Source organism: Ruditapes philippinarum, unplaced genomic scaffold (genome assembly GCF_026571515.1).
Source record: "Ruditapes philippinarum isolate M1 unplaced genomic scaffold, ASM2657151v2 ctg8739_1_1_1_1, whole genome shotgun sequence".
NCBI classification, from domain to species: Eukaryota; Metazoa; Mollusca; class Bivalvia; order Venerida; family Veneridae; genus Ruditapes; species Ruditapes philippinarum.
In genome coordinates, this window is record NW_026857108.1 from 7470 (window position 1) to 16922 (window position 9453).

General features: G+C 32.6%; 1 protein-coding gene across 1 annotated transcript; it reads left to right on the forward strand.

The window, feature by feature from the left end:
• Positions 1 to 2687: 2687 nt before the first annotated feature.
• LOC132748791 (serine/arginine repetitive matrix protein 1-like) lies at positions 2688 to 4577 on the forward strand. The gene is made up of 2 exons (XM_060738427.1): positions 2688 to 3007; positions 4111 to 4577. Exons 1-2 carry the CDS (start codon positions 2689 to 2691, stop codon positions 4575 to 4577), a joined length of 786 nt encoding a protein of 261 aa, XP_060594410.1. The 5' UTR covers position 2688.
• The last annotated feature ends 4876 nt before the right edge of the window (positions 4578 to 9453 follow it).

Genomic DNA, 9453 nt, shown 5'->3' on the forward strand with positions numbered 1-9453 from the left:
TTCAAATTAAGTATTCACTCAAATTGAATGACCGACTTTTAAAAACATATTTAAAAAGGACTATTGTAGCGTAGCAAAACAGAAATATGATATCTGCATTGACGTGTTAAGTCATTCTTTTTACATGTGCCTTTAAAAATGAGTTTGAATTTTTATTAGCTTACAGTAAATCGACTGCCAGAATGGTGAAACAATATGTAAAACATTTTTTTGTAACAAATATTGAACAGGAGAGTTTAATGGTGAATTGATTAAGTTAAATGAGAAAGGGTATCCATTGATTAATATTGTAATTATTACATTGTCTTATTTATTCAAGTCTAATGAATAAAATTAAGTGCATAACATTTATAAAGTACTTTTTGTACTTAAGCAAAACTGAAATATGATATCTGCATTCGCTTTTATATTAATCTATAAAAAAAGATAAATTGTGACATGTTTTGGTTTTATTTGTGTATAGTACAATGACTCCTAGGACAGTGGGAATGAGATTTTATAATCATACAGAAAACAGAAGAAGTAAATGGAATCAACCATATGGGTAGGGAAAATAGACGGTTCTTAGTGCTTAATTTTAAAATTAATTTAAAATTTTAACATTTAACTGATAAATTGTACAATTTCTTTCCGTAAGAAATGTAAAATTTGGTTTGCAATGTAGAGTAAAAAAGACCGACTGACAGTAGCCCCTACAAGATAATGCACTGATATATATCTGGTGGCATTAAACAGCATTCCACCTAAACCGCAACATACATATATTACAACGCAGGGTGTAATGGAGTTTTCACATTTTTATTTCAAATGAGCATAAGTGATGTCATATTGTGGTGTTATAATATTGCGGAGCGGTCTCTTGTCAAAATTTTTTTAAAATCAATTAATACGGATGTATTGTTTAAGAACGCCAAGTTAAAGATTGCTAGCTCAGTACAGGAAAGAATACCTTGTTGCAATGTCCTGTATAAGAGTTAAATAATCCAAGAAGACTGTTTTAATTTAGAAATGTTTTGTTGACAGAAACACTAAAGTTAAGATGGCACTTTGAAAAATGGACAATATTGCTAAATGAACCGTGGTTTAATATCTGCATAAGAACGGATAATCACGTTAGGGTATCTTAACTGGTTTACAACACTATTTAATGATGCCTTTTCACATTCTACAGAGAAAAACGATGCGATGCAAACTTTAAAGCAGGCATAGGTTTTGGAGGACGCCCTTCCTTGAAGGCCTGGCACTATTGCAACCCTAGGCTTTATAATGATATTGTTTTGACTTTCATTAGTGATACATAAAGATATAGTACATAACCAGTACAGTTGTACTTTCACGAAATTGACTACAGTCCGTGTTTACGGAAAAAATTGCCGTTATTTTTCCAATATTCTGACAGCTCATTAGAAACATGTCAGGCGGTCTATGTCACCTGCCTACCTGAATTTTTTAGGGATGTCTCTACTTGCCTTCTAACAGAAGAAGCATTTCAGTTTGTTACTGCCAAAAAGGCATAGACGGTTCTGTCAGCTAGACAGACTATGGTCTTAGTTTTCTTAAAACAAACAATAAACGGCACATACCTTTATATCTAGGACGCACCTATTTCATCTAGGACAAAGTTTACAATTATATCCATAAACGATAAGATTACCCATAAGCATGGTGTATTGATCAGTCACGGAAGCTGTGTTACAATACATGTATAATGATAAAAATATAATAAAAGATAATCATGTGCTGAAATCTGAAATTTGTGCTTAAACAGTTCTGTAAGACTTGAAAATGTGAAGAAATGTACAATGCGGAGTACACAAGTCGCAATTATCTTCAGGATTTGAATTGAGCAAAACAAAAACATACTCAAATTTAAAACAATATAATATAGACTACGACTTACATACCTGTTTAAACATTCATGCCATTTGCCGTTCGTAGGCCCCACTATTTTGAAAGAAAAAAAATCAGACACAAAAATATTTGATAGACTGTAAAGTTTCACACGTTGCGTCAGTACAGATGAAACACGTATTTTCATTTTTTACTATTATCTTCAAAAAATATGAAGATATGTACACATGTACTAATCGGATGCAACGGGTTTGTTGTTAAGTGTCGTAAGCATCAAATTTGAACTTAGTCATCATTACCACTATGACATTCGATTTCAGTCCTTACCATCTACATGTACGCGTCTAAATAAAACAAACGGAATCAAACGTTTATCGTGCAACACATTAAGATTATACAGTACTTATAAGACAAAGACTCGTTTAAGGCTTTTGCAACATGCCTACGTTTATATTATAGTCAGTCAACTTATAACCAAACATGTTGTAGTTGATGAAAGGCATAACCGTGTAAAATATAAAAATAATGCAACATGTTCATTAAGCATATCTCTGAGCAATACGGATGTGTGATTAACATTACTCGTAGTTGCGCAAACAATATGACTATTTAAATATTTGGTATATAGATATTTTTCATATACAGTATAATATTTTAAAGGCATATAACGAATTGATTGATTTGGAATGATGTAGCTTTCCGATATAATGCTTTTCTTGTTTTTTAAATACACCATTAGCCATTACTACCCATTTAGTCAACTAATCATTACTACATTATACTGTATTGTAAAAAGCAATAATTGTAAAACGCATGATTTTTTATTTTTTAGAAAAAATGAGACGCTCGACTCGAAAAAGGAATCCGCCTGCCAGACTTGAAGACGATGACGAACCGCCGCCACGAAAAAGGCAGCCACAAAAAAGATCACAACCCCCGACAGCTCATAAGGTACATACACCGCCTAGGGGACCTACACAGCAACATGGGTTACATTCTTCGGCTACAGCATCGCCTAATTCACATACGTCCACGTCAAGGGCACCTACACTACCAGCAAGGGCACGTACATCATCGCCTGTAACAGCCATACCACAACAAGCGGACATGGCGCAGCAGTGTTTGAAGCAAGACATCCAGTTGACAAATCGACAAGGTTAGAGACAGCAATTTGTTTGTGTCTAAATCATGCTCGGGAAGTGCGTCCCTGAAAATCTAAATTAAAAAAGGAATATACAAAATCAATTTGTGGACATGGCCACCATGTTGACTAATTTACCAAATGCGTCATTCCACATAATGAAAAAGGGGGGCACAAATTGTCATAAAAGTAGAGTGTGAAATAGGTAATTACCCATCAAATACAAAGAAAAACGATACTATTGAAGAATGTTTGCTCACATTCTTAACATTCTTACCTGGTCTGCTATTGATTCCCATCTTTACAATGCATATACAATCACGGTAAACATAGTAAAATACTATTTGCATTTTATGTCAATGTCATGGTAAGAAAAATGTTATGTACACAACTTGAAAAAGCATTTCCTTTAATGATATACTATGTGTAATTTGAATATACTACACTAGGAAAAAACGATTTTTTAGAATTATCTTTAAGAACTTGAATCGTGTCGGCATTGGCTATATCATGGTCATAAGTGTCCAAACAACAGGTCAAAACGTTTTTTACAATGGTCCGAAGTATTCGGAGTGAAAAACGTCAATCAATCTATCTATTAATACAAATAGTTAGTAAATTGAGATACAATTAAATGGCCAATACCTTTTGGACTGAAGACTAATTTTTTTATCGGACATTTACTTGTTTATATCATAAGAGAAACCGTTGTGGCTTTGGAATACACAGAATTAAGTACGTGCTGTGGACTAGCTGTATCTTGAACGGGACCTGTTGTCTGACGGGACGTTTTGGTACATCTCTAATCTAAACTGAAGTCAATCAAGTTTACAGCTAACTATAATATGCTACTAAATAACGACATAAGTAAAAAGTCTTTCAAGTATTTGAATAAATAAATATATAAATTAATTATGGGAGAAGTCAGAAGGTCAAATTGATTGAAAAATGTAGCTTTATGATAAAATGTAAATTATCGGTAAAATGCGCCTATATTCATTATAATATTATACTAAATAGTAGAAAATAAAATGATTTTAAAACACTGGTATAGTATAGTAGAAAAAAAATGATTTTAAAACGCTCATTTCTTTTAATTTGTTTATATTATATGTTAGACAAAATGAGACGCTCGACTAGAAAGTGGAAACCGCCTGTCAGACCTGAGCACCATGACAAAACGACGCTACGGAAAAGGCAGCCACAAGCAATGCAACCTCATAGGGCACAAATAATTCAAAGGGAAACCAAGCGGCAATGTTGGTCACCTTCTGTTGCTACCTCATCGTCTAGACCACCTACGCCTCCGACTAGGGCGCCTACACCTCCGCATGTAATATCCATAACACCACAAGTTGAAATGGCGCAGCAGTTGTTGGAGCAGAACATTCTATTGGTAAATGAACAAGGTAAGAAACAATCAATACTAAATGTCATAGCTTTGCTCAGGGAATGTACTCCTAAAAAAGTAAAAGAAAGAATACACATATTCCTTTTGTGGTCATGGCTACATTGTTGGACAGATATAACAATAGCGACATTCCACATAACGACAAAAGAGAAAAAACACCTGATAAACCAATGAAAAACAGAGGTCAATAAGTATAACCTCCTTTAATGCAAAGGTAAACGATACCATTGCAAATCAACTCGAATCAATTTTAAAATGATAGATAATCAATACACTTATCATTTTGTCAAGCAAACCATACAGCATAATATGTAGATTATTTAATTAATGATTATCAATCTGTATTTAAGAAGAACCGGAGATGACCCAGTCTTCAGATATTGAGATTTGCCGAAAAGTCATAGTTAAGAATTTCAATGCACTTAAGAAGTATTTGCATCCTGATCCTATAATTGATTGTAAGACAGGCTTTGGATTACTTACCGTCGCAGACAGAAAGAATATCAAGGTACCATATAAAATAGTTAATAGGCCAGTGCAATTTAGATTACATTATTTAATTGTCAGTATTTGATGACATGTGCGACATGGTGAATTTTTAATTGTTGATTGTAATATAATTACTGAGGCATAATCTTATTTAATGCCTGTAACTTACATTTGAAATATCTCAAGATTTCTGTATTAGTTATTTCAAAAAGTGAACTTGGTAAGCTTATCTTATTCTTACAAATGAAACAAAATTTAAACACTTATCGAACGTGTTAAAAATGTAATCAACATTAAGATGATATAAAGTTAAAATATTTTTGGATCTTATTGATAAAATACAATGATACAGGGTAAGGATCCAACTGATAAGAATGAAACGATATTGAGAAAAGTTATATCAAAAGGTGCTAAAGGTTATACAGATTTTAAAGAGCGTCTGAGAAAGACCTGGCAGACTGAATTATTAGAGCTGATCGTTTATGCAGAAAATGGACAGGACACAAAAAAAATAGAGGATCGGCTTCAGAAAACTGCAGTGATAAGTCCAGAATATATCAAACACAGAGGTGGTAAGTCAATTATGTTACGCTCACAGTGTTCAGAGATGAATTTTTTTGACTGCAAGCTGTCAGTTGTTAGCAGTCTTTCTTTTTTCGACAATATATGTCTTTGAACAACATTTCTACCTAAAATTATCGATAAATAAACATAGAACTTGTCCGTTACGGCCCATTTAAGACATTAAACTCTAACTTATGTATTGGGTAATTCCTGTCCATAGCACGTAAACCTCTACTGGAATAACAAATGACACGCTCTAGTCCATCTTGCTCCGGATAGAGAACTGCGTCACGACCTTCTGTCGAGGCATCACAATTAACAATAAAAGGTTTGCCGCGTTGGGCTTTCTTAAGGGATTCTTATTTTACACTATTTTTGGTAATATCAGCATAATTGCTAAAACGGGGTTTAAACAGTTTATCAATAGTAGTATCAAAAGCTGTTTGTTGAGCATCTCCCCATATCCATGGAGTTTTGGTCTTCTTACTCTTCTTAGAAGCCTTGTTAGTTGGATGTCCTACAAGACCATCATTCAAAGGTTTAACTATTTTTACATAATCAGGAACAAAACGTCTGTAGTACCCTGAAAATCCAAGAACAGTTCTTCATGTTTTAACATTATAAGGAAGAGGCCATGTTTTCAAAGGTTCTATTTTAGAAGGATCAGAATTAATGCCTTCTGCTGAAATATCATAATGAAGATAAGGTACACGTGCACTAAAAAAATCACATTTGTATTCCAAACGCTCGAAAACTGCTTCCAAACGAAAATATGTTATTCGAAAGTTCTGGAAAAAATAAGAACATTATCTAAATATATCAAACATTTTTAAGTTTTAACTCCCCCATACAATTTTCCATCAACCGTTGAAAAGTATCGGGAGCATTGGTTAGACCAAATTCCATTATTTTACACTAATAAAACCCCAAAGGACCTACACTAAAAGCTGTCTTTTCTCGATCTTGTTCAGCAATTTCCACCTGGTAATACCCACTACGTAAATCTAATTTAGAATGATATTTTGTATTTACTAAAGAATCCAACAAAATTAATCATCAACTCTAGGTAATGTGTATGAGTCTTTGACAGTACGCTTGTTCAGCTGTCTAAAATAAATGCAAAAACGCAAAGAATGATCTTTTTTCCTTAGCAACTAAAACAACATTACTACACTAAGATGACTGGCTTTCTCTTATAGCAACACATTCTACCATTACCTTCAATTGCTGTCTTACTTCTTCATACAAAGCAAGTGGGATTCTGCGGTAACTTGAATGATTTGTCATCTGTAAGGCCTTATAATATGGTGTTTAATCAAATCAGTTTTACCAATATCAGTTGAAGATTTAGAAAATATACATGTATGTTCACTGAAGTGATATACTGTCCGTCTGGTATCTGTCTCGGATGTCACGCGACTATTGGTAAAATTTGCGGAAAAGTTTATTTGTTTTCCTTCGAAGTTCATTATTATCATCATCATAATTATATTATATTAGTGTCACGTTGCCTGTGTATGAAATTCTGTAAAATATTAATTAAGTAAAATAACGAAAAACTGAGCTTAAGTCCGTGGTACGATGTACAAATAAGAACGAGATATTATATATTTTGTCTGACTTATTCATATAAAAGCCTGACATTTTTCATAGAAATAAAAGGTTTCACTCCATCAATATGATCTGACCTTGATTTTTATTATCATGAATATTCATCTATACACGGAATAGATCTCGATTTAGTTTCTACTGGGACACAAAATAAATTTCATAATTTGTCTCAGTGTTCGATTTACTGGCAAACATTATATTCAAAACTTTCACTAAAAATATATTTCCGATTTTTCTATCGAATCATAAAAATGTATCATCCGCAGATTATCGTTAAATATTTTAGAAATTTGTCATCACCAGTCATCTCTATAGGCGTTTACATTAAAAATGTTGTCTGTTTCCTTTTATATTGTAAGAAAACGAGGTTGAATTTACAGCAAGCTATTTAACTTACAATTTTCGGTAAACTCAATGTAATGTCTATAAGATTACGGGACAAACAAATTTTTATTTCTCACATTATTGATATAGCAGGCAAAGGCAGCTACATTGATTTAACCATCCCCATGGTCGTGCGATTTTGCGCTATTCAAAATTATTTATGTTAAATCTTGGCCGACTATTTCTTCATTTATGAAAAGGCTAAATAAAAGTTAGATGATTATTGTCGAGATATTCATAAAAGTTGTACAGTATTAGTACGATACATGTTTGACGAGTAGTATGGGCCAGTAATTCACGGGTATAGTTATTGTTATGCGTTATCGATAATTGACAGGTTACGCGAATAGCAGATAAAACGGTAATGGTGCCGTTTCATAATGTTTAAAAACACATTTTTTGACTAACTGCTTCCAAAATTAAATCACGAATGTGTTCAAAAAAAGGTTGATAAATTTTCTAAGCAAAAACAAACAACTCATTTTAGGTATTTTCAGTATAATTGACTCCGTTGTCATCTTAAATAGTGTTTGTAGATGTAAACAGTCCGTTATTAAGGTTTAAATTTGAAAGTGAATTCAGCAATTATTCAAGTAATGGTGTAAAAACATTTAATTATTTGTGTGTTTAGATATGTAACATTTTCGGATTGTGGTTGTTATGCATACTGTAATTTTTGTGTTGTGTACTGTTAGTTGGTGAGCACAACAGGTGTCGGAAAAATTGTACAAATATTATATTATAATCTATATGTCATTTGCCATGTATAAATTTAAAAAAAAAAAAAATCAAAGAAAAAATGGGGTTTTTTTTATTGATAATATTTTGCCATGGCAAACTTTTATGTGATTGCCATGGCATTTCTATGGCAAAAATTTGCCATGGCAAAATGAAAAAAATTAAAGATTGCAATAAAAACATAACAATAGCACCAACAACATGTCATAGGATAAGTTTTAGAATGTTTTGTGATGTTTTAAAAACATAATTGTCATGGCAAATTTGCCATGGCAAAAGTAGGAAAAATCTTGCCATGGCAATTCTAATTTGCCATGGCAAAATGCCGAAATGCCATGGCAAAACACACTTTGCCATGGCAAATGCAAACTTTCAATGCATTTTTACAAAAAAGTATTAAAGATAGAAAAACAAAACATATTAACTTTTAAACCTTTTAGTAAATATGACAATTTAAGATAGTTTTCATTTTTTTAAAGCGCGTAAAAATAGGGGTTGAATTTGCCAAAAACTGGCGCGGCAAAAAGAAACCGGCAGCTATTAAAGGTAAAAGGGTGTTGAATAATATTAATCCTCTAGAGTTTGAGGGTAACATACTTGAGATCGTAGATTGTTTTGATTACTTTGGGGTTCAATTTTCATTTAACGGAAATTTTTAGGCACAAGAAAAATCTGATTGATCAGGCTCGAAAAGCTATGTTTTCTGTGTTAACAAAGTCTCGGAAACTTGCCCTTCCATTTGATATACATTTGATGCAATGGTGGCTCCTATAATTTTATATGGATCAGGGGTATGGGGAGTAGAAAATGTAGAAATAATTGATCGTTTCCAATTGAAATATATTAAATTAGTTTTCGGACTGAAGCAATCTACCCCATCATGTATGATTTATGGCGAGCTAGGAATATTGCCTTTGTCATTGCAAATTAAGTCAAAGGTTCTGAACTATTGGGGCAAATTGATTAATGATAAAACAGATAAAATTTGTTCTATGCTGTATTAGATGTCAATGAAACTATACTCTGATTTTGATGTGGATTTTCCTTGGTTGAAATTTGTGCATACTTCTTTAGATTCTCTGGGTTTGTCAAGTTATTGGATTATACCGTCCCACATTTTAAGAAAGAATTAAGAATCAGTTTATTCAAGGTTGGCAAACTTCTATTTATGGATCCAGTAAATGTCTGAATTATAGAATTTTTAAAACTCAATATGGTTTTGAAAACTACTTTAACATTTTACCATTAGATTAAGCAATAGCGT